This window comes from Cryptomeria japonica, chromosome 3 (assembly GCF_030272615.1).
Source record: "Cryptomeria japonica chromosome 3, Sugi_1.0, whole genome shotgun sequence".
NCBI lineage: Eukaryota > Viridiplantae > Streptophyta > Pinopsida > Cupressales > Cupressaceae > Cryptomeria > Cryptomeria japonica.
The window spans coordinates 736304261-736331034 of NC_081407.1; the positions used below are offsets into that span (position 1 = coordinate 736304261).

General features: G+C 35.3%; 1 protein-coding gene across 3 annotated transcripts in view; it reads left to right on the forward strand.

Annotated features, from left to right (window-relative positions):
• LOC131074913 (uncharacterized) overlaps positions 1–26774 on the forward strand; it is a 305681-nt gene that overhangs the window by 127083 nt on the left and 151824 nt on the right. For 2 of the 3 annotated variants that reach the window (XM_059218550.1, XM_059218551.1), the window contains 3 exons: positions 12188–12347; positions 12581–12703; positions 12797–12898. In XM_059218550.1, the coding sequence (XP_059074533.1) occupies positions 12188–12347; positions 12581–12703; positions 12797–12898 (385 nt within the window). Of the gene's footprint in view, positions 1–12187; positions 12348–12580; positions 12704–12796; positions 12899–26774 lie in introns of those variants that run through there. The other variant, XM_059218552.1, reaches the window with a different exon arrangement.

Sequence of the window (26774 nt, forward strand, 5' to 3'; positions counted from 1 at the left end):
ACAACAGATGATTAGGAGGAGCAACAAATGTCTAGATTAGATTTGCACAAGAGACCTTATGAAGAACTTTGACAACTTCGCCACAATCAAGCTTGAAGAGATAGCATTTGGTAATAATTGTGTTCAAATGACTTCATCTTGGAGTGGTTATATATCAACCTTTTGGCGCCAATCACCCTCAAGTTGGCTTGCATGTTTATTGAATAATGTTATATTGTCATTGTACATTTCCCACGTTAGACATTTGGGTCCAGCCCAATAGTTATTGAATTGCCTTTCCACGTTACATTTGGGCCCAGCCCAATGACACATTGAATTGCCTTTCCACATTACATTTGGGTCCAGCCCAATAACACATTTACATAAAGATAATACAAGCATATTTTAATTGTCATTGACAACATTAAAATACAATAGGTATCCGAGCTAGCTACTATTTCAACACATTGATCATAATTGGTCAGGGGTTTTGTCTCAACCCATTAAGTCAGCTTAGGGTTTCATCCTAGCAAGCAAACATAGGAAACTCTCCTAAATTTTCAATTCAAAATTTCTAGATGCTCCCCCTATTACAAAACACAAATCACGCATATGCACACGCACACACACATGGGCGCACACACACACGCGCGCGCGCACGCGCACACACGTACAGACACATCCAAAATAGGCTGAATTGTACATTAAATATAAATCAGCCCAAAATTAATTGTCACTATAAAAATTCAAAAATATATATTTTTTATTTTATTATTATTTTATTTTTGAAGTAATTAAATTCGTTTTAAAAAACACGTTTTCCCCTTTGCTGGCTGACCCAGCTAGGGAGGGAATATGACAATAAAGTAGGAGACAAAGGATGTCATCATGAAGCTTGCAAAGCACTTAAACAATTTCTCCACACAATTGAAATTTTTATTGCACTTTACTAGAAATTATTGTATAGCATAGTCTGGTTTATGTCCTTTCCTTTAGGATCGTTAGATAGAATAAATTTCTACCACTCAATGGAGCAAATAATTAACCTTAGAGCCACTTAAAGTATAACCACTCTTTTCCAAGTGCTATACAATTAGACAAACATTGTTTCGAAAAGCCTTATAACTCCCTAGATGTATGTTATTTGTAGATTTTTAAATGTGAGGTGATAATCTCTTAAGAAATTTGCAATTGCTCTTTCTCTACGATTTGCTTCATGGCTCCATGGAAATTTGGCAAAGCCAAGAATCACCAAACCTAGACATGGGCTACACATGGACTGCAATATTCACTGTTTTTTATATTAATTATTTATTTTTGAATATACACCATTGTTATTTGCTTTCGAAACCCTTTTTTTATTTGGAGTAGGAAAATGTAATGTCCCATTTTGGGATGATCCTAAATCTTGCTGACGAATCACAAGTTCAATTAAAATAAGAAATGTAATATAGATAGAATTATATCTTTACCAATAGAATGTCATGATCAAAATAAATCCTAGTTTAGGTCCTGCAACCATGTTGACAATATTTAAATTATATTTCATAAGACTATCCATTTTTATTCGAGCTAGGATTCCAACAACAAATATAAATGCATATATATCAAATCTTCTTAACCTATCTAGATAAACCATGCAGTAGCTTGTTGAAATTTATAAATCAAGCATCAGTAGTTCCATATCTTATAATCAACCATAGTAGGGTTTGGAAATGACATGTTCAGCCCAACAAAGCCCAAGAGTGTGGCGCATCCAACTATAATAGACTACCCCTTGGCCCACAAGTGGCAGAATATCCCATTATGACAATTCCATCACTTGGGGTGGCCTACTTAGTTTGAGGGAGCCGGGTTATTGAGGAAAATTGTTCAGCTCAATTAAACCCAAGAGCGAAGAGCATCAAAGTAAGACAACTTGCCCCTTGGCCCACAAATGGAAGGGTACATCCAACTATAATAGCTCCATCCATTGGGGTGGCCTATTTAATTCGGGGGGAATCCATCAACTACCTCTCACAACATATCTCCCTCCATTCCCTACATGATTGCTTTGTGAATAGATAAACTTTTTAATTAAAGAAACATATTAAATTTACAAAGTTTATCAATAACTTGGCTAAGGTATATATTAGAGATTGTAGATGCATAATAACATTGCCTCTATTGCGTACCAAATACTTGCTAATGCACAATTCTGTTATTTGTCGTATAATAACCTGATCGGCTGCTTATACTCAAGTATATCTGCCCATGAGAAATTCTTCGTCTTTGATTATCTTGTGTCTCCCTTTGGAATATCGATCTGCATTATATGCTTCTCAATTGGCCTTGGAAGGTCATGTCTTTTGATTGCTATTTCCCTTTCCAAGGGTGGCGTGCTCTATGTTAAATCTGTTAGATAGACAGTAGTTCAAACACAATTGCACAGAATTTACCCTGGGAAAACCTTCCTCTTGAAGGAGAAAAACCCAGCAACAGAAGTTTGTAATATTTAAGCAAAATGTCTTTACAAATGCTTCACACTTTGAAGGTATAGATTCACTCTAGAACCAAGTGATGAATTATAGATTCGATCTGCTTTAAATGAAGATCATAATTTGTTGAATAAGTCAACAATAGGAGATATCGAACTGCTGAAGATAATCTTGCTGAAGATATACGCGATTTGCTAGTATATGAATCGCTGAAGGAGAAATACGAATCTGCTGAAGAAGGATACGAACTGCAGAGGTAAGATGATTTTTGATTCGATATAAAGAAGGAAGAGATAATCTTCCTTTATATCCACCGATGGAACCCTTCACCCAAGAGTCGGCACTCTTCCAAAGAACACGACTTCACAATATGCATCGTGTACATTCACCAAGGGTGATGGATATCCAAGTCGGCTTAATATGTCTTATTTATACATAACAAATCGTATTGCTTAATTTACATCTTTAATTGTTTCTTTTGATTTCATTTAATCGGGATATATATAAATATTAAATCGGTAAGCATAATCACATATGAATCGAACGCATAAAATGTCTAAGGCCAATAGGCTAATTAGACATTTGGATTTTTTCTGTCGGCCCATGGTAAGTATACTGGCCAACGCTACAAACATCAGCACTCTATAATCTAACTATTGCTGCTAAGTACATTGCTGCCTTATTAACACATGCCTCTTCATCTTGCTTCTCTTTTGGAGAACCGCTTAGTTTAATAAATTTGATTTAGGAGATAGAAAATTGTGAAGTCTTTGAAAAGACAATTTTCCTTAATTAGGGTGTGAGCATTTATTGTCAAGGTGGGGGCATGACAGTCCGCCTTCCTGAGATTTGCTTTTCCTCAAGAAAAGTTAGTTTTCGTTGAATCTCTGTTTACTATGTTGATCCCAAATCATCGCTTAGAGTTTATGGTTTAGTTAGCTTCTGCTGCACAATTCTAATATTACCCTACTCGCAATGTTGAACTAAACTCGTAACAACACAATCTATAGTTGGCAAGTTTCGTAAGTTTCTCTCACCCTTGCATCACTTTGTAAATGTAAAGAACCAATTAGGTTGTCCCAACCTTTGCATAAATTGTAGATAGAAAGAACCTATATATATTAAGATGAGGACTAGAAGCATGGCAAATCAGTAGGCAATGTTCTTTGTCAAGAAGGTTTTGAGAACTGTCTTTTCATTTTACAATATTGTCTGCTTGCGTGATTGGATTTGACAAGGGTGTGATAGATCTTGTATTAGATTAGTCATATTATAGTGGTAGGATAATATTGACTAAAACCTCTTATTTATTTGAAAAATCCAAAGTTCCTTTCTTAGTTACATATGGGACAAGTCTGATTTATTAGTTTGTTATCTTTATGATCCTCCGTATTCATGTCCAAGCCTCAAGAGGAATTATTGACAATTTTCAGAACTTGTTTTTCAATAGGTAAAAGGAACACTTAACCTTTGGCAGCTTTAATTAGTGCTTCCCAAATTCCATGTCATTTGGATATATACTCATATTAACTTTGGTTGGGTTGGGTTAAATGTTTATAAGGAAATGCGACTATGAGCAATTTCATGGAAAATGAGATTATGGCATACAGTTGTCTTTATTTGAGTCCACAAAATGTTGGAGGATCTTGTCTATCATGCCCGTCAAGTGTATTGAGATTCATCACTATTATGTCCACCAGCCAGTAGATAATAAAGATATTGTCTTCTTCACGGGGCATGTTGCAAATACATGACTAAATCATTTAGTAGAGATAACTTTTGTCAAATTCAGAGATAGCTTGAGATTGAATCTAGTTTGAGGTGATGCTAGCGATATTATGGATGAAGTTAGACATTTGAAACATTAGCCAAATTAGGAGCTTATTACTACTTTTTTGGGACTTCATCACTGTTCTTTTTCTTGGGTTTTCTTTTTGTTCTTCCCATGCTTCTTTGTCAGATAATGCTCTATATTGTGTATTTGGCTTCTTTTCACACACATATGCCTTGGTTCCCATTTTTCCTTGCACTTAAAACACAAACACAAAATTTTCTTTTTAAGGTCTTTTTGGTTACAAATATGTCCATGCTCCCATTCACCCTTGCACTTGAAGCACAATTTTTTCTCATGAACCTCTCTTTTTTGCAAACATGTCCATAGTCTCATTTTTCCTTACAATTGAAGCATAAATTTTCCCTTTGAAGCTTTTCCTGGTCATCTCTAGAAAGAAGTGTTCTGTTATGACTGTCTTTCTCGTAGAAGTTTTTATCTTTTGATGTCACATTTTTAGAGTAATTTTTATCTTTTGTTTTAGTGGTATCTAGTCGTATGGCTTTTAGGATTTGCATCATAGAGGGTGATAGGATCAAAGGCACTTACTAGGCCTTGAATATATTTTGATAGTCCCTTTATAAATGGGTGAGTCTCTTTCTAGTTATTCTGGGAACCATGACGAAGAGCTTTTGGAATTCTGTCACATAGTCCTCAATGGTCTCTTCTTGCCGTAATTGGGTTAATTCTTTGAAATACCTCAGATGCTTTTCATCGAATCTTTCAATGAGCTTGCCAATGAAGTTGTCATCGCATGTTATGTTTTGATGGCCCTGCATAATCAAAGAATGGTGTCACCAGTCGTGAGCAACCCCTTCTAAATGTAGGATGATGAATTTGATGGCATATTTATCCATCATGTGTCATGACCCCTCCTTGTGTCATGTCCCCTCTCTGATCATTATATATATAAAACCTAAATGAAATAATTATTACTAATTAATATAATATTTATTAATGAATGATTAATTGAAATTATTAAATACTTGTTTATTAATTAATATTATTATTTAATTAATATTCATTAATGATAATATTCTGAAGATAGATATTTATGTATTATTCATAACTAACAAAACCATGGCCACAGTGGCACTAATTTGGAAGAAGTTGATGTCAACTAAGTAGGACTGATTCTATAAACAAGCTATGTAATTATCAGAGTAAGTGATCAAAGAAAATTCAGAGATTATGTTTCCTAAATAATCAGTTCTGGAATGATGATCGTATTATGAGGTCCATACACAAAACATCAATATCCATGCAGCGATTGGTTTAAATTTATCTAAGCGATTCATTGTCCAAGATTACAACAAGTTATAATAAAACCATAATATCGATTGCCATACCAAATATAAATAATAAGGAACTGTTTTATAAGTTAGCGATTTGTTAAAGGAAGTATAATGAGAATACAGTAGACGTGGGCAAAACTCATTCACAAGGAGGACCTGGACAGAAGAATTCAAGTGGTAAGCGTATAACTTGGTCAAAACATAAACCGTAAATATTTTGAAGTGGTGCGATCTATATCAAACAAAATGATTAATGTGTTGCAAATGGAATGGTGGCTATTAAGTAATGTCTCTTCTCAAAGAGATCTCTTTTTAATAAGACGTGTCTCTTAAAAGATAAATGAGACACACATTAATAGAGTTTGGAATTAGAAATAAAGGGGGGATAGGGAGGAGAAGAAAAGGAGACGCTGCAAACAGACAAGGAGGGAAGGGGATCGTGGAGGGTCACAGCCCTTCACGAGGCTTCAAAGGGAAGCAGCCACCGCAAGGGAAGGGGAGAGGAGAAAACACGGGAGAGCAGTCAGGAGCAGACTTCGTGACCAGCAGGTAAGAGGTAAGGTATAATATATTATAAATTAATATATTAGTGTGAATTAATATATGGTAATAGTAACTAATGTATATTTCATTGAGTATTAATAAGTATGATAATTAATAGATGTTAATGTTAATTAATATATGTTTCATTGCGCATTAATTAAGGATGATAATTAATATGTTAATATTAATTAAAGTACATTTCATTGAGCAGTAGTAAGAATATATTAAGGCTAAAACATGTGTGCATTAAGGAATACAATTAATTAATATACTAATCTGCTCATAGGGAATGATTAAGGAATATAGATGTTATCAAGGAAGGTGTAATGCATATGTCAACAATGATAGGGTATATTTAATATGAATATATGTTAAAGAATACATTAGGAATACATGTTAACATAAAATGTAGATTAGGAAATAAAATAGTACTAATTCATCAAAGTGCATTATAAATACAAATGCAAACACATGTTGGAGGCTATAGGGAGGAAACTCCCTTAGTCTAAGGAAGGGATTATGAAATCCCTAGGGCAGTATATATACTGATTATTGATATGCATATGTAGGGCTTGGTTGATTAAGTTCAACCAAGAGGAGTTGGATCTGGCTGGTCCACTCCAAGGACTTGGGTGATGGGATTCATCACCCAAGGCAAGGAATGACACATGGTCTTCCTTGGAGGGCTTGGGTGTAAGAGTTTACATCCAAGACAGGAATCGAAATAACCTTCGATTTCGTGGAGGGCTTGGATGTAAGAAATTACATCCAAGATAGGAATCAAAATAACCTTCGATTTCCTGGAGGGCTTGGATGTAAGAAATTACATTCAAGACAGGAGTCGAATTCACCTTCGACTTCTTGGAGGGCTTGGAACCAAGATGGGTTCCAAGAAGGCGAGCTTCACAGCCGCCTAAGGACATACTTTTTATGGCATTCGTATCCTTTTTTAGATTAAAATTATGATTATGTTAATTAAGTATCTTAAAATTCGGTGGCAATTTAGATTACATATATATATTTATATGTCTGTTGTATTCTAACAATCTGTTTTTGCAGGATAGTGATCCCTAACTAGTAGGGACATTACATCATGGGGTTAGGAGATAGGTATGTATCCAATTTTTGAATAGACAAGTGAGTGGTGACCTTCCCTACCCCATCAAAATTTGGAAGAGTTATTTTGCCTACTTTGTGATGCAAGATTTTGTTAGGTTGACCCCTTACCCTTCTAGGGTTAATTCTTGACCTTGCCTCACAAAATTCTCTAAATGGATTGTTTCTCCTAGTTTTAGAGTCAAGTCTTGAGTATGATTTGGCAAGTTCCTCCAAGTTATGATTCGGTTCATTGATTTCTTCTTCTTCTCTAGCTGGCCCTTCTCTAGGAATGAAGGAGGGTCTAGTTATTCTTGGAGTTGATCTTAGTGGAGTTCCATTATTGTCAGAATGATTTGATTTGGCATCCCTCCCATTGGTTTGGTTGGGTTCATGATTATTGTTCATATTTTGGATGGCTTGGAGAAGTAGTTGTGCTGTTTTCTCATTTTGCTCCATGAGAGCTTGAGTTGTTTGTTCGTTGTGCTTCGTGAAGGCCCTCAAGTCATTTCCCATTTGTTTGCTCATTGTATTGTTTTGAGTGGGGTTATTGGTGGCTACAAGTTTCTTTTTTTCTCTCTCCAAGGCTCTTTGAGCTCTTTGGCTAAGTTGCATAAACTATCTTCCATCCCTTAGATTGGCAGGAACCTGGCTCTGATACCAATTGTAATGTCCCCTTTTGGCATGATTCTAAATCTTGCCCACAAATCACAAGTTCGATTAAAATAAGAAACACAATATAGTCAGAATTATATCTTTACCAATATAATGCCGTTATCAAAATAAATCTTGGTTTAGGTCCTGCAACCATGTTAGACAATATTTGAAATATGATTCATAAGACTATTCATTTCTATTAGGTCTTGGGTTCTAACAACATATATAAATGTATATATACCAATTATTATCTTAACCTATTTAGATAAACCATGTAATAGCTTGTTCAACTTTAGAAATCAAGCATCAATAGTTTCATTTCTCATAATCAACCATAGTAGGGTTTCGAATGGGAGAATCACAAAGGGAGCCTGATGACATTTTCAGCCCAACTAAGCCCAAGAGCGTGGCGCATCCAACTATAATAGCCTGCCCCTAGGCCCACAAGTGGCAGGAATATCCCACTATGACAATTCCATCACTTGGGGTAGCTTACTTAGTTCGAGGGAACCTGGATTATTGAGGAAGACTGTTCAGCCCGATTAAGCCCATGAGCGTGGAGAATTCAACTAAGACAACTAGCCCATGAGCTTGGAGAATCCAATAGTTCCATCCATTAGGGTGGCTTACAAACACGGCAGCAGGAAGCTTAATCCTTTTATAATCTCTGTTCTTTGCAGTGCTCTTGTAAGAATTTCATCCTAAAGGAGTGGCATAGTATATCCACTTGTGAGCTCCAACTTTCTGTTGTGAAATGATACTACCATATGTTGTATTACTATCCTCAGATCCTAACAAAATGCCTCCAGAATTTTATTATCTACCCGCAGTTAATGGATATTTATCATTATCTTGTAATTTCTTAACGACCTCTTCCATTGCATCCCCTAGAGCCAACTTCTTCCTTTTACCTAAACCAGATTGCATCACTCAGCATTTCTAATTTCTCATCCCTTTCATTCATCTTCTTTGGAACAAGCACCTGCAAGATACAATCCCTAACCTCATCACTCACAATAGCTAGCTTTATTTTTTGCTAAACCATCCCCCCCTAATATTGCCTTTACTAAACTAAGATTTCCATCCTCAGCACAATTGAAAATCTTTCTCAAGCAATGGTCAATATCAGGGCCATGACACAATGGGTCCATGAAAGATTCCGCTTGCACCATTATCATATACAAACCTGCACAAACTAACAGCAAACAACTAATAGAAAGAACATTAACCAACCAAAAAGCACAAGCCACACAAACCAGTAAAATGCCACAATCTTTCCTACATCTCCATGTTGTTGCAGATTTTGTCATTGATGTCAACGATGATTGTCAGTGTCAAGAAAGAACATTAACAATGCTTGAGCTCCTTGCTAGTCTGCTTGAGTTGCCTGGTTGCTTACTTAAGCTGGCTGAGTGTCAGCTTGAGCTGCTTGTGTGTCTTCTTCACCTGGCTGCTTGTCTACATCAGCTGGCTGTCTGTGTACTTGTTTGAGACAAATCAGATTTTGTGCCAAGTGTCAGATTTTATGCCACACCATCTTGGACTTGACAAAGAACCTATTGATATGATGCTTGACATTGTAACTCTTTATGCGATGTATTTTCAGAATTTCAGTTGGGAAGATTTGTTTTCTTTTGTAAATGTTCTCTGCCTTATGTACACGTTTTGTGTTTTGGAGGTATTGTATCTTTCCACAGTTGTTTTCTTCTCAGGCAGCCGTTTTCTTCATGCTGTTCTGTTGATAGCAGCTTGGTTCTGACAGCATGTATCACCTCCGTGATTTGGAGTTCGATAAAAGAATGATGTTTAAATAGTCTGTAATGTATCGTGGCCTGGTGGCTGATAGAAGTTCAACGAAACAGTTTCTTTATTTTTTTTGGACAGCAGAACTTCATATTTTTGTAGGAGTTGTGTTTGTATGATGAGTTTGAATGATTGAGAGAACTGATCGGAATCGTTTTTGCTGGATATTGGTATATTGGGTGTAAACGTTTATTGCAGAAGACAGGCACTCTATCAATGGAGCAGGTCATGGAAGAATGTGTATGATAGATAGGAATGTAACTGCTAACTTGTTAAGTATGGACAGTGAAAAATAAGGGTCTCATCATTTTTTATACATAGGATGAATGTGTGCGTGCTGGGCAGAAAAAGACCTATGTCCTTTTCTTTATAACAAAAAAGTACTTGTATGGTGTTGTGAGCTGCTAAAAAACTTCTGAACTTGGGTATATCGTGTTTTTGAAGACGTTTTTTGATGAACTGGTTCTTTACATAGTGGCCGTTTCTTTTTAAAGAAAATAAAAAAAACACAAAAAAAAGGAGGTTCTTGGGCTGAAGATATGAAGCATTGTGACGGCTAAGTATCTTCGTATATAGGGAGATGTCTTCAGATTTTATTCTTTATTATGAATTGTGGTGTGAATTAAGAAGCACTAAAGTTGTTTCTGCTAGTTTGGCCCTCAAACTTGGATCCAAAGGATTGGGAACCGAGCAGAAGGGCTTTGGAAAGCTCGTGGGTACATTTTCTGTACCTTAGGAGCTGCATTTGGTCTTTGAACGAGCATCTTTTGCCATATTGTGGGTCAACTCTGCTTGGTGCTGCTGGATGTGGCAGTGAAGGGCATTTGAAGTTCGTTCTTGAACCACACAAACCTGTGCGTGGAAGCTCAGTGGCCAGCTGAGTGTAGCTCCTTCTTATGCACTATATTTATCCCCGCCATATCGATTTAGATTGATGCGTTTAGAAGGCAAAGGTCATGTTAGAAGACATGAAAAGTTTTGACAGCATTCTGCTTCATTGGAAGATTGATCAGAATATCATATTGAGTTGACTATGGATAAGTTTGGTTTGAATACATTGTTATAAGAAGATTATATACTGTGTCCTGGCATTATAATGATCAATGTTGTATATTTCAGCAGATCCTGTTGCAGATTTTTGCAAGTTAATTTCTTTTAGTCTGATTGTTACTGGAGTTGGTGCTTCAGTAGTTTGAAGTTTGTGCTTCAAGGGGAGTCGGTGCTCTATGTGGGTTGGTGCTCACATCTGTATTTTGGGTTGATGCCCATTTGTTTATAAAAAGCTTTTGAAATGCCGTGGTTTTTTACCTGAAAGGGTTTTCCACGAGAAAACCTGTGTTTATGTGTCTTGGTGTTTGCTTTCACTATATTTTATATGTTTTCATATTGTCAAAAGTTTTAAAATACTGATTCACACCCACTGTCCCCCCCCCTCTCAGTATTTTCTGTGTGCTTTTAACATATGACATTGCATTAAGCATTTCCAAGGCAGTTCACCATGAATACTACTGTGGTGTAAAACCTGTGAGCAATATAATTGATATAATGGAAGCCTCTTGGCTCTTCATAGAGAACTTGTAGATAACATATGCAATAACATAAGACAATTACAGTGTTTGATTTTTATTAACCCACTGTAATTTTTAACCTCCCTACTTTCAAGCAATGTTTAGTTACCCTGGTAATCTGCTGCTTTATTTTGAAAATTATAACAATATGCCACTATAATGTGATAGAATATAACCTTCCATTCTAGTACTCCTATGATTGCTTTTATTTTCCAACTAGGGCAATTGCCTTTGTGAACAACATTAACAACTATCCAAGAATCATCTTCAATCTACACATCTCTATACCCTACCCTATAAGTAGATTTTATATCTTGTAGAAATCCTTCCTTTTTGTCAATTATTATTGGTTGTCACACCTAGACACTTCAATCCAACAAGTGCAAAGTCACCTCTACATATTCCACTCTAGGTGGACCTGCATTTCCCTTTGGGGGCACCATCAAAGTTCATTTTTACCACAGTTCTTGGCTTCTGCCACCATAAATCTTTCCTATTATTCCTCTCATCTGTTAACCCTTGAGCAAGGGTTAGTTAGGGAGATTTTGTTTACATACAATTTATGTAAGCATTAGTTTGATGTGATGTTCCTTAGTTGCTTATGGAAGCAACTCTTTTCCTTTGCTTCATCATCTGCACGGTTTCTTAAGTTAAGCAACTTGTCCTACTTTCTTCTTGCCATACTCTTTCATTTATCACTCAGGTCTTGGTCCTCTCAATGTTCACCTAGTTTCCTGTTTATGTACTTTCCAAAATACTTACAACTAATCTTCCTTTTATATTTCTGTATTTTTTAAGATATTTGCATGGTTGTATTGGACAATTTAACTATCAATTTCAATATAACAAGTTACATTTAACAAGTTTTTTGATAATGTATGTACTAGTCATACAGTAGACCAACTTTTGTGCAGTTTTTGACATCGTTATTTGCTTCAGGAGTAAGAAGGCAACAATGATCTGTATGACAATAAATGGGGCAAATATGATTTCTAATTTTTGGCAAGATTCAGCAAATTTCTGTATCATTTTCAAGTCAATGAAGGTTGTTGATCCTATTACCAATCATCTTCCTTTCCCATATGTTCTAAGCGATAAGGTAGGTTTACATGCCTTTGCCTTCAAGTAGGAATGGCTTGCACAACTATTCTTTATTCTGTGCGTGGATGATTGAAATTCATTTATGGCATTCACAACATGTAATATTTGTACACGAGAGATTTTCCATGGTTAATATTGGTTAATAGAGTATAAGTGATTGATAATGTTGGCCTATTAATGAAATTTATTGACATACAAGGATTTTAAATATTGTGTGTTTGTTTTATAAAGGTAGATGCAGAGTCCAGTGGCTTGACAGTATCAGAAGCTTGCCTTGGCAACTCATCTGTGGAATTTCTAAAAATATTAATTGAGATACTCCCAAAAGGTTCTGACACTGATTTGTCTGTTAGGGTGAGTGCAAAATTCTCAAGGACATATTTGTTTGAAGGCAAGCTAAACATTCACATTTTCTTTTCTAACTGGGCTCTTTGTTGGTCAATGCAGGTTGTCATTCAACCATTTGAATTTATTTATAATGCGATTTTGTTTGGGAATATAATTGATTTTCTTCATATGCCAACATCCTTTCAATCTCATCTAGACCTGGTATGGTCGTTTATCCTTTAAAATTGCTATACATTGGACTAGTTAATTTTCTTTGTAAAAAAATTGAAATATTTTAAGGTAGCATCATGCTTCTGTGTTTCTGATTTTTTTTCCTGGAACCCTTGTGATTGAATAAATGCCTTTTTATTTTTATTTTGTACTAAAACAAGTTTTTTGATAATGTGTTTGTTAAGCAAAAACTAACAGCTAAATGAATGATCAACTTAACTCTAATAGACAGGTGACGAAATTAAAAAAAGAAGCTATATGATCTTCTAAATATTGGAATGTTTTCTAGCGCTACAAATGGCAATGCTGAGAACCCTGGTAATAGAAAAGGGAATGGCTATTGAATTAGCACTCATGGTCCATTCCTAACATCCAAGCCCATAAAGGAATTCGGATAAGAGGGATTTTCAAATGGTTACAGGTGACCGCTGTTTCTTATAGATTGTTGGGGCCACCATTGTCTGGTATGACTTGATAGCCTGCGGCTGTTACAAAACCCCTATACTGTGGATTCAATATATACCAATTTTGATGTTTTCTTTAGCTATATGCTGCCATCTACCTCCCTATTTCCGATTCCAATGTGTTTGTGGATCATGTACTTTTAAACAGTACTGCAAATTGGATGTATATATCAGAATGTTGTTACTCGACGATTCTTGGTGTGTATGCATGGTACTGAGTCCAAGTCTGTCTTGGTGGGTTGGCAGCCTTGACTTGCAAATTGGGCTGAGTCCAATCTGCTTAGATTCACAAATCTTGACAATTTAAATTTCTTAAACAAAAATGGAAACATTTTAACTATTAATTTTGTCAAAAAATTTCCAACCTTTTATAGTTCATCAAGTCCGAGTTCAAGTTGAAGCCAGAGAACAGCTTTACTGAGTTCTTATCAAGCCTGAGGCACATAATTGTATATACAAACTTATGTTTTTGCACATGCAACCATACTGGAAGTAGATGTATGATGTAATTACTACTGATATCATTTCAATTCGTTAAGGAAAAACGTATGACTACACCAAATCAATATCTACTGGATTTAGTGAATTTTATCTTAAAAATTTGAAAATTTCTGAATTGCTTTTCTGCACAGTAAAACTCATCAGGTTTGCAAAATAATTTCATCCACTTTGGTACTCTCCTCTTCAGAAGCTATCTTTTGCATTTTTTTCTACATTGAAAGCCCTGGATGCTTGATGCTGCTTTTGGAGCTCCGTTCACATCTTTTACTGATTGGTGGGTGTCCTCAAATGCTTGTTGTATGCCCCATATCATTTTTGTTTGGCGACAGGTTTGCAAAATAATTTCGTCCACTTTGGTACTCTCCTCTTCAGAAGCTATCTTTTGCATTTTTTTCTACATTGAAAGCCCTGGATGCTTGATGCTGCTTTTGGAGCTCCGTTCACATCTTTTACTGATTGGTGGGTGTCCTCAAATGCTTGTTGTATGCCCCATATCATTTTTGTTTGGCGACAATTTTCTTCTGGTTTGGGGCCTACATCATGATATTTTATTTTCACTTCAATGCTGAAGCATTCTTGCCATCATTGAGCTTTTCATTTGCATATTTTTTTCAGTGGTCTTATCACATGATACCTTATATTTTTAATATAGTGCTTACATTTGTAATATGGCTCATATCGTTTTGAATTTTAATATGTTTGTGTTCAATTTCATTTCATCCTTAGATGCTTAATTTTTATGCCTGACTAACTGGTGAATAAAGGGTGTTCACTTGGTTAAAGTACTGGGTTTGATCCATAGTAGTCTTGCCCTATGTTACTAGTTCTTCCTTAGGTGACTCTGGGTCCTTGTCCAGACCGAACTATGTTCAAGGTTCAGGTCTAGGTCCAGTCCCGTGTGGCTTTGGCCAGGGTCCCGCCCACAGTCTGTGGGTTTGGCATGGAGGAACCTGGGCTGAATTTCACCTCCAGATGCATCCAGCCAGAAAATTTGGGTGTTTCAAAAAATTTTCTTGACTTTTTATTGTAAGGTATGCATCTGTAGCAATGGTATGCTAAAGTAAAAAAACCATGGCATCAAGGAATAGTCACCTAGTTGTTATGCTAGAAAGGTCTAATATAAAGCATAAACCCTTGCATAATCAATTCTTAATCTGTAATGGTATCAAACTTATAACAATGCATGAATCATATTTATCATTGTTAGGGATAGTAGATTGTGTCTTCAAGAGTATCAAATGACTACCTTCAGCAATCTATCAAGTGTGCAGGGGCAGTGATCTATAGATATTAGTGAGCAAGGGTTAGAACCATGTCAACCTTAGGGTCAGTTCATTGTTTTAAGGATACCTTAAGCCTTATCCAAATTCTTGACACACTTCAAGGTCCTATAAACTAAAAAAGCAGTCTTAATATGCGTAAAGGCCTTGTGATACAGCACCAAACAAAGACTGTGTACAGGGAAGCCATCATGAGGGCGATAGTAAACTTCAAATGACCGTGGTATCAAAAGAGAGATTATAGTGTTCTATGAAGAGTATCCTATGTATCATAGTATTCTATGAGAGGCATGGATATGGTAATCATCAAGTTTTTATTTATGTAATGTCATTCATAGTCTATTGAGATCACAGTCTATAGAGTTCATAATCACAAATGCTTGTCATGTGACTCATGTCAATTTTTGATGGCCCATATGGTATTTGATCAATTATGGCTGATTGTTGACACTTGGCATTATTATTTTTTAGCTTTAACTTTTAATATATATAATGACATTCAAGTTTGACTAATATTTGACTATTAATATGGTGGTGTATTTTGCTATATGATTTGACTATTAATATGGTAGTGTATTTTGAACTTGATTACTGCTGCAAATATGTATATATTTATGATTTTTATATTTTTTTTATTGACAAACCCAAAACGAACCCAACCCCCAAGAAAATTATGACCAAACCTGCGAACCAAACGATCAAACCCGAACCCAAACCCAAGCTTGATACCTAATCGGTAACTTAGGTCTTGCCACACAAGTCCCTTTGGGTTAAGCCGAGTTGGCTTAGAATGGAAGTGGGACCTGTAAGGTTTTAAGTGTCCTCTCTGAAGAAAACAAAGTTATACGTTCAATTTCTTTATATTGTTTATATATATTAATTTTCATATGTAAAGTTATTTAATTTATAAAAGTTGTAAATTTTTTATGTTCATAATATTGAATATGTTCAATATTTTTTATAGGTTAATTTGACATTTATTGAGGTTGAGTACTACTAACCATGAAATATAGTTAATGTGTAAATTAACATATAATAAAATAATATATAGATTATGTATATAAAGAATAAATATAAAAATTCAATTTGTAATGATTTTTAACTGTGTATATATAAAGTAAGGGCTTATTTATGCATATGCATTTATTTTCTATGAGAAATTGAAATTTTAAAATGATCCTATTTCCTATTTGCAAACTAAATGGTGAATTCTATAGAAAATTTTCTTTCTAGAAATTGTTTTACAAATTTTATTGTTGGCTCATTTGAACAAAGCAACTTACTCTATGTATAAAAAATATTGATTTTTTTGCAAAATTGGGATGCACAATCACTTTCACTATCAATGTGCTGCATTGGAAAATTTGAATGAAACTAATGAACAAGACGACATAGGAATTCATTCACATAGGAGAACATTGTCATGTCTCTTTTTGTTTAAATATGGATTTTGGCTAATAATAACCCATTTTATGTCTCTATGGGTTAATCGAAAAAGCATAGAAAGGATAATTTATTTAATGTCTATCATTGCCCATTCAATTCCATTAACAAAGGGACACATAAATATTAAATAACATGTTTATTAGGTGTAATGGGATGTTGTTATATGTGCCTCTTCAATTCTACAAGTGAAAGATAAATTACAAGGAAAAATGAGGTGTTGGCAATGTGTTTTTTGAGTGAGAAATATAAGAAAGCAAGTGAAAGGTTTTTTGGGACAACACAATGGTTGGCAACTCAATAGTAATGCATCCCAATGGACATTGGATCTTGGATAGTTATAAATATCGTTGTTTGGCTCATTTGGAGGCATGCCGATTATTATATCCTCTCATATTTGCAAATTCACAAACAGATTCTTTAGTGGACAAGAACTCGTTGAAGGAGAAGGCTCGTGGATGAAAACCCATGAGCTTTGGGTGATTAGAAGATGGAAACCCTTTGATTGTAGAGGGCATACAAAGATTGTATTTGGGTGGAAGGAAATTACTAATATTGTTTGTTTTTACTTTTCATGATTTAGTGGCTCTTCAGGTGTTGTTTTCAGTAATTTCCAGGCTAAGTTGTAGGGTTCGCCCCCCTAGGCCCCTGGTACCGGTTCGGTCTGATCCAGGTTCAAGGTCTTGGTCTGTTCGCCTGTGGTCCAGAGAGGGTCCGTGATTCACAAGTATGGTTCGGACTAGGTCGAACCTAGGTGGACCCAGGTGGAACCCAGGCGTTCGGCGGCCCAAAAACCATGTTTTTTTGCAATTTTTTTTTCTTTCAATTCTGCCACTAAAAAATTAAAATGAAACCCTAAAAGTGAGTTTTAAAACATAAACTTGGCTCATTTCTCCTCATCAAATGACTCGGATAGTGAGCAAACTGATAGTGCAAGTGGCATTGGCAATGGCTCATCTAATGTCGATGTCAATGATGAGGAGGATGAAGAGGAGGAGAATGAGTATGGATGAATTAGAGAATCCATTTGATGATTAAACTTTAAATTGTTGAAAGTTGAAACAGTGATATTTGAATATTTTGTTATTTTGATATTAAACTTGATGTATATGATGCTATTATGATATGATCATGATATTATGGTATGATTACAAGTTTATGTTGGTTTTGTTGTTTATATGATGCTATGTGACATGCTAATCTTAATGAACCCTTATAGAATAGACCAATGTCCATGCTAATCATATTTTTGACATTCTAATCTTAATGACCATTGTAGAATAGACCAATGTCCATTGGGATGCATTACATGTTTATATGATGTTATGTTACATGCTAATCTTAATGTTTTTGTACTAATGAACCCAAACCCTTTTTCAAAATTTTGCCGTACTGGTGTGCTAGTTCACCCAAACTGGTGCTTGAATCCGAATCGACAACTTAGTTTCTAGGCATACTTGTGTAGATTTCTAGTTGTGTCGAGTCTTCTATATATGCTACAACAATATTCTGCTGTTATTATGGTTGTAATCAGATTTATATGTGAGTGTTTCCATTTGGAATGTAAATAGTATTAGTTTATGGTGTTTTGAATAAATGGAATGTACTAGATTTGTCATATTTTGCGAATTTGGTATTTGGGTGTTATCATTTGCTTCTGTTGTATATTATTAAAATAATATTATATCTATTCTATAATGGTCATCTTAGTTGTCGACTTAGTTAGCTTTTTAGTTTGTTTAGTGTTTTAAGTTCAACTATTGCTTCTTTTATTAGAACGCATAGTTAGCTTTTTAGTTTTTAGCTATTTTGCTTTTTTTAAGCGTTTTTAGCTTCAGGTTGAAGCTTTAGTTTAATGGTTCGTTCTTTTTAGAACATTGTCTTGTAACTCCTTTATATACGTTGTATATTCGTAATCAATTCATTCAATTATTTTTCATGGTATCAGAGTGTGTCGAGGGGATTCGTAAGCCCGCCCTTGGAATTTATTTCCAAAAATTTTTGAATCAATATTTTTATGAAAAAAATTGTTAGAGTTTTTCGGTGAAGTTTTCCAAGGTTTTGACCTCAAAAAATCGTAGGTTTGAAGGTGGATTTTTTTAGGTTCGTGGGCATCTAATTTCGTGGGCAAGGTCGAGGGTGTTTTCGCATCAGGATTTCTTCTGTAGATTTCCCCTACTTCTGTTGTTTTAGGCGGTGTGATTTTGTGGTCACCACTTTTGCCTCTCGATTTTTACTACGTGAGTTTCTTCTGATCAGAGTTAGAAAAATCGAAGATTTTTTGGGCGGATTTTTTGGCAGGGTCGCGCGAAGAGGATCGTGAAGATTTCTTCCACCCGAGTTTTTCTGCACGATGGGTTCTGAGTGGCGTGATTTATTTTTAACGTCTGCGTGCTTCCAGTGCCGATCTTCGTCAGACTTTCGTTTTTTTTTCTGACAACTACAATTTTAGCAGCGATTTGCTAAGTCTTTGGCTCGCGACCGTGTTATTTTTACGATTTTTGAAAATTGTGTCGTATTTCTGCATCGCGATTTTCCTGCCGGATTCTTGCGTGCACTTTCATCTTCTGCATGCACAACAAATTGTGGTTGCAGTAGTCACGACTAGGGTTTTTGAATCTTGCCACAACCTAGGGCATCAACAACAACTTTTAAAGAATTTGTCTTAGTTTCTTTTTTTTTAATTTCTTTTTTTATAGAGAAATCTCTTATTATTTTCGGCAGATTATTATTTTTCTTATTATTTTTTGAAAAATTTAAGGTTTCAGGTTTGCAGGAAATTGGGTTATCCGGATTTATGATGGGTGTTGCAATCTTTGGGTTTTATAATTTTTGTCCCTTAAAAAAATTATTTCTGGTTTTTTAATATTTTTTTCTTTAAAAAAATATTTTGAGGGTTTTCATGATTTTTTCTAGAAAAATTGTCTGTGGGTTTTGACGATATTTTCCTCAAAAATTGTTTGCTGGGTTTTCATGATTTTTGGGTTTTGACGATATTTTCCTCAAAAATTGTTTGCTGGGTTTTCATGCCTTTTGGGTTTTGATGATATTTTCCTCAAAAATTGTTTGTAGGGTTTATAATTTTTCCTTAAAAATTATCATCTGTAATTTGGAAAGTTTGCGTGGGATTTTTGGTTATCTAAGTTTTATCAATTTTTTTCCACAAAACCGATGATTTGTAAATCCATCTTTCATGGTTTGACGTTTTTTTCCACAAAAATCGTACTTTGTTGCAGTCTGTTTTGGGTCACACCGGGAGTTGTTGGGGCGAACATTTGCAATTGTGATGTCTTGCAGTTTGTTTTGGAGTTGTTGGAGCAAACAATGCTCAATGCTCTTTTACAATTTTTTTTGCGTTTTTTGTCAAAATCGTGTTTGTTTTTCTTTGGAGGGTTTGCCGATTTTCCTTAGAATTGTGGTTTCAGGCTTTTGAGAATTACATTAGGTTGGATGGCTTCTGGTACTCTTGGTCATTAACATTCTGCAGAGCTTGGGAGGTTCTTTGTAGCAACAGAGTGTTCTTTGTATTGCATTTGTGATCAAAAGCCCTGTAGTGTCTTTTGTATGGTATTGAGTACAATGACCATTAGGGAGGGTATTAAAATAATATTATGTCTATTCTATAATGGTCATCTTAGTTGTCGACTTAGTTAGCTTTTTAGTTCGTTTAGTGTTTTAAGTTCAACTATTGCTTATTTTTATTAGAATGCATAGTTAGATTTTTAGTTTTTAGCTATTCTGCTTTTTTAAGCATTTTTGACTTTTTAGCTTCAAGTTGACGCTTTAGTTTAATGGTTCGTTCTTTTTAGAACACTGTCTTGTAATTCCTTTATATGCGTTGTATATTCGTAATTAATTAATTCAATTGTTTTTCATTTATCAGATCTCAGAGCTGATTATTTTCTGTTGAATATCAGAAAATCCTTTTTTCTGGTTTTCCATGAAGTTATATTTGGTTTGGTAGTTCTTTTAGTGAAGTTTGGAGCAAATTGGGTAATCTTGTTTTGGCATAATTTTGTGTATTTGTGGGAGATTTTGGGAATGTGAAGCTATAGATTTTTTGCTGTTGTAAAATCATATTTTCCTACCTGCTTTTCTATTGTTCATATCATAAAAAGAAAATTAATGTTCTTTGGAAAGTTGATTGATTTGTCGTCCTCAATATGCAAGACTAGTTGACTAGTTTTGGTGATTTTGGAGAAATTTGGCATAATACTTTGTGAATCTATTTTCAGATTTGAAATTGTTCTAATTTTTTGGTTAAGGACATTACAAACACAAAGATTTAGCTTGGTGAAAATCAATATGGAGAAAGTCCAACAAGAAACTATGCACTATTCACCAATGTTGTTCGAGAGAACAAAGCTCTTTTGGAGCTTTAAAGCTATCTACAACTTTGAAGTCAAGAAAGCACCACATCCTACTCATGAATGCATACAGATGATGATTTTCTCCACTCAATTATGGAAAGGAATAAAATAGATAATGCATTGTTGTTAACTTCTGCTCCTTATTTTAATTGAACTTGATGGGTTAGAAGAACAATTTATTATTGTGAGGAGGCAAATATATATGCGAGACTCAAGAGTATAATTGGTTCCAAAGAGGGAATGAACCAACTACACAAACCACCTTATGTTAATAAAAAGAGTTGATTATTATTATAACATATTTATTATATTACAATGATGTAATGTTATTATATTCCAACAATGCCTCCCTTATTACGTGATGTTCTCAAGAGAACAAATCAAGGAATTTCAAACTTCATTGTTGCAAGATATTTGGTAAAGATGTTAGGGTGTTGCTCTTGAGTGGAACAATACTAGAGTTGGATATTCTATTGCTAGGCATCTCTTTTTGAACCTAGTTTAGATATATATAGTATTAAGCATCTCTTCGGTTTGGATGGTCCACAAATGATTATGAATTGGTGACAAAATTCTTATCTCCATGTGTTGCTTATTGCAATATTTGAGTCATCTTACATCAATTGGGGGTTGTGGATCTATTTCAACTTATCTTTTTTCGCCTTTTAGCTCTTCTTGTACTTGTTTTAGGGTTGCCATTTTAAGTTTCCCTGTGCTTGTTTATTTATTTTTCTTGCTTTCTTTACTTTATTTCCAGGCTCTTGTTTTTTGCCTTAGTATGTACTTTCTAGTCCTTTTAACCTATGTTTGGTCATTTATGGAAATGGATTTAATTTCTTTAGTTTTGGAGATATTTCGAGCTTGGAGATTAAGAGAGGTCCTAGGGGATGTGTCCTACTCCCTTGCAAAATGTCCAAATAGAACCCTTAGACTAGATCATTCTCCCAAATACATTATCAATTTTGCATAAGTTTGTGGTGATTGTGGATGATGATGCTAGTGGTCTTCCTCACACTTTTGGACATTCATACAAACTTGTGATGCATTTTTTTTAACGTCAACTTTCATTTTCATTTGTATTGCAATTTCTTCTTCCCTGATTTCCCTTGGTACCTACTCTCTTCACTTGGCTATTTTTGTTTGTTCATGCCTTCTATGGTGAGCGTTACCCTCATTGCTTGTGTTTTTTTCTATGTCATGTGGGGATGTGTCCCCACCCTTCAAACCATCGCCCTTGTCCCTTGAGGCGTTTCAGAGGAAATGTCTTGGAACACGTCCCTGAAATCTGTGATGGTAGGAAACATGTAGGGGATGCCTAGCCATCCCCAAGGTGGTCTGTGATGTTGGACATCTCCTGACCATCTTGGGGATGGCTAGGTGTCTCTAACAAAAATGCAATTTTTAATAATGTTTTATAAAATATAGCTCATAACAATTAAAAAAAGTATTAAATATATCATGACATCATTATAACACAACAGCATTTATAACAACAGCAATAAATATATCATGACAATATTATAACAACAATGACAACAATGATTGTAGTATAACAGCAATAAATATATCATGATTAAAGTTTATAGTTGATGATTAGTTATATAACAGTCAACACTATCAACAATGATGTGGATTTCTGATTACATTGTTTAAAAAAGTTGCAAACTTCAAAATTCTTGATATGGTAAAAGGTGTATTTGCCATAGTTTGATATAATGTGGTATAATGTGAGAAGTGCAAACAAATAATTTCTTTTCAGGATTGTGGTTGTCATGTAGGCTTATGTAGACATCATCCGACATCATTTTAACATTGTCATGTTTTATTACCGCTGTTAAAATTTGACTATCTCACTCTCTCATATATATACCCAAAAAATGGTCCTCGGATGTTGTCCCTGAAATGTGTCCCTTATGATCCCCTTGTCTTCATCCCTAAAATGGCATGGAACATAGGTTTTTTGTTTTAGTAATAGTAATTATAGCTTTATATCTACTTCTTTTTCAGCTTGTAGTGTTATTTTGTGCCCTAGATCTTTATTGTTGTATCAAGATTACATTTTGCTTGACATTGGCATACTTTTGTCACTTGTGGACATTCAATATAATTTCTCTTTGTTTATGGTCCAACCTTAGATGAATCTAGTAAGAAGAAAAGGTTGCTTGCAAGTTGAGACTACATTGAGTTGTAACAAGGAAATCATGTGGTGGTTACAGGATCTTATAGTGAATTGAATATTGAAGATCTTACCATGCTTAGTAAATTAATTGTATGAACAATGGCACATAACTTTGTTCATTGTAATATGTACGCATAGATTGAATACACCTGCATGTTTTTGAATATAGACTGGTTTATACCTTTTGTCTTGTAAAGAGACCAGGTTTTCAACATCTAAAAGAAAATTGAGCCTTTTTTGACTCCATGTTAGAAACTCCATTGGCTCTAGGAAGATGATGATCAAGTATGATATGTTATTGACATGAATAACTTGTTCTTGGCCTAAAGAAAGTATCTATTCATGAGTCAATTAGGATGGATTTGTATTTATTCTTGAGACAAACCCCTAGTTTGTGGATAGCTCTGGGACTTTGGAATGTCCTCCAAATGTCCAAGGGACTTCTAGGAGTTTCTTGTTTGCCCTTAGACTAGAAAATGAAAAAGTCAATATTTGAGAAAAAAAACAAAAAGTTTTTTCAATTTGTGTGCCACAAACCTTGACCCTAATGATCTATGGGCCCCACTCAAACCCTAAGCATTCATAAAAATTTAAAAATAGGCATCTAAGTCTCATTCCAAATCATTCCCTAGTTTTAAGAATAGTAAGGACTTGATGTTGCAAAAAAAATGGTGATAAATTGTTGAAATGGCATCCGCCATGAAGGTTTGTGTGGTTTTTATGGTGTTGAATTTGTGCTACCCCTCTACCTCGCTAGGCACTCTATCTGTCAACCCTTGCAAGGGGCATTGCCCCTCGACTTCACTAGTTGTAATGTCCCTGCTAGTTAGAGATCATTAACCTGCAAAATAGATTGTTAGAACACAACATATATATATATATATATATATATATATAAACCATTTTAATTCACAGTCTATTTTTAACACTTAATTAGCATGATCATAATTTTTATCTAAAAAAGGATACGAATGCCATACGAAAGTATGACCTTAGGCGGCTGTGAAGCTCGCCTTCTTGGAACCCCTTGGTTCCAAGCCCTTCAGGAAATCGAAGTTGAGTTCGAATCCTGTCTTGGGTGTAACCTCTTACACCCAAGCCCTTCAAGGAAGACCCTTGTCTATTCCTTGCCTTGGGTGATGCCTTCATCATCCAAGTCCTCAGAGGGGACCGGCCAGATCCGTCTCTTCTTAGTTGGTGTTTAATCAACTAAGCCCTATATATGCATATCATCATTCAGTATATACTGCCCTAGGGTTTGTCAAAAACCCTTCCTTAGACTAAGGGAGTTTCCTCCCTATAGCCTCCCTCATGTGAATACCTTTACATTTTATTTGCTTCATTATTACAATTTCTATGTAACCTTATGTACATAGCCCTGAATTCACATATATTATATATTTATAAAAATGTTCATTACCATTATCCTTTTATATTCTTTAACATGTATTTCTACTATCCTGATTTGTATTCGTTATTAACATTCCTTAATATTTAATAACCCTTCCTTACATATGCCTACAATAAGTTCCCATTTAACTTTACTAAATTACTCCTATATTCCTCCCTACACATACTACATGTCATTGCCTATATATATCTGTTAATACATGTATACCTTCTCTATATCCCTGGACATATATATACTATCCTACCTATTTATACCTTTATGTTTATTTATATGTTAATTAGTCTTATTACCTATTTTATACAAGTAGACCCCTTACTTGTCTGACCACAGCGCCTCCTCTTTCCCTTCACCCGTACCTGCGCTCTCTCCTTCCTACCTGCCTTTTCGACAGCCTGCATTTGGTGGGTTAAATACCCTCTCGTGGGAACGGGGTGACGGTTCGCAGCCTAAGCTGCGGCTACCGTCACACCATTTCCCTTCCAAAGGAAGGGGTGTGGCGGTAGACGCAGCCTGGGCTGCATTTCCCATCCCACCGCTTCCCGCGCGGGGGGGGGGGGGGGGGTGTGTGTGGGTCTTATACCGTGCACTTTATTAAAGTTCGTAACATGAATAATAATAGTCTTTCGAACTATTAAGTGCATCAAATATATATTTAATAATAATCATTAAATATATGTCCAAGGGGTTGAGCTTAACTGGCTAAAACACTGGGTTCTCATTGTGGAGACCCAAGTTCAACTCCCAATAGGGACATCTGAAGTGGAAATCTAAGTTGTGACTCTTGGCCTTCCATAGGATGGGGAAGGTCTTGGGGTCAATCTAATGGAACTCTAAGCTGTGACTCTTGGCCTTCCATAGGATGGGAAGGTCTTGAGGTCAATCTAATCAAGCATAATAATAATAATAATTCAAAGATATGTAATGGGGATGGGGCCCCCTACTGTGTCCCCACTGGTTCATAGCTCCAGTCAAAAGCTATTCAGGCTTCAGCCAATTACCAATCAAAAAAAAAAAATCATTAAATATATTAAATGAATTAATAATAATTATTTAATTTCTTAATCCTATATTTAAATATTAATATACCTTAAACTTTTAATTAAATTAAATTAATTAAATATCAATGTTAACATTATTAGCTCATTTGATAATTGATTTTGTCTTTTATTTATTTATATTTTTTCAAAAGCAACCTTACATTATGCGATGCGATGGGAATATCATAGTTCCTCCGTCTCAACTTTGCTTGTCCTCAAGCATCTTTAAGTTGTCCTCTTTTTCCCAAGTGGCATCCTCATTTGGAAGATTCCTCGATTTTATCAGATGTTCAATGATAGTTCAGTTCCTGAGCTCTCTTTTCCGTGTGTCTAGAATGATCTCTAGGTATAGTGTAAGTTTCCCTTCATCATCTAGGGGAGGTAGTTCGCTGCAAGGAACTATGTGTTGCCCGAGAACCCTTTTAAGTCGGGAAACATGGAACACATTATGTATTTTGCTGCTTTTGGGAAGTTCAATCTCATAAGCTACTTCCCCAATCCTTCGAATGACTTGGTAGGGCCCATAGAATCGAGGTTTCAGTTTCTCCGTCCCATTCTTCTTGAGGGATGATTGCTTATATGGTTGTAACCTTAGGAATACTAGATCTCCAACCTCAAATGTCCGTTCTACATGCTTCCTGTCGGCGTAGAGCTTTTGTTGATTTTGAGCTTGTTGTAAATTTTCTTTCAAGATCTTCAGGATGTCTTTACTTTGTTGCACAAAATCTTGTGCTCTAGGTACTTTGCTTTCTTGCTTTGTTAGTTCCCCAAAGCTTGTGGCCTCATAGCCATATAAGGCTTGGAAAGGACTCATCCCTATTGACATGTGGTGGGTCGTGTTGTAACAGTGTTCTCCTAGGTGTAACCACTTAATCCAAGCAGTCTGTTGTCTTATAACATAATTCCTTAGATAGCCCTCTATCCATTTGTTTACTATCTTTGTTTGCCCATCGGTTTGAGGGTGGTAACTGGTACTAGGGGTTAAATCTGTTCCCGCCATTCTGAAGAGTTTTTGCCAAAACTGGCTAATAAACTTGCTATCTCTGTCACTGATAATATTTAGAGGGAGGCCGTGGAGTCTGAAAATTTCTTTGAAGAATAGGTCTGCTATCTGGTGGGCTTTATATTCGGTGGAGACTGCGAGGAAGTGGGCATACTTCGTGAGTCTCTCTACTACCACGA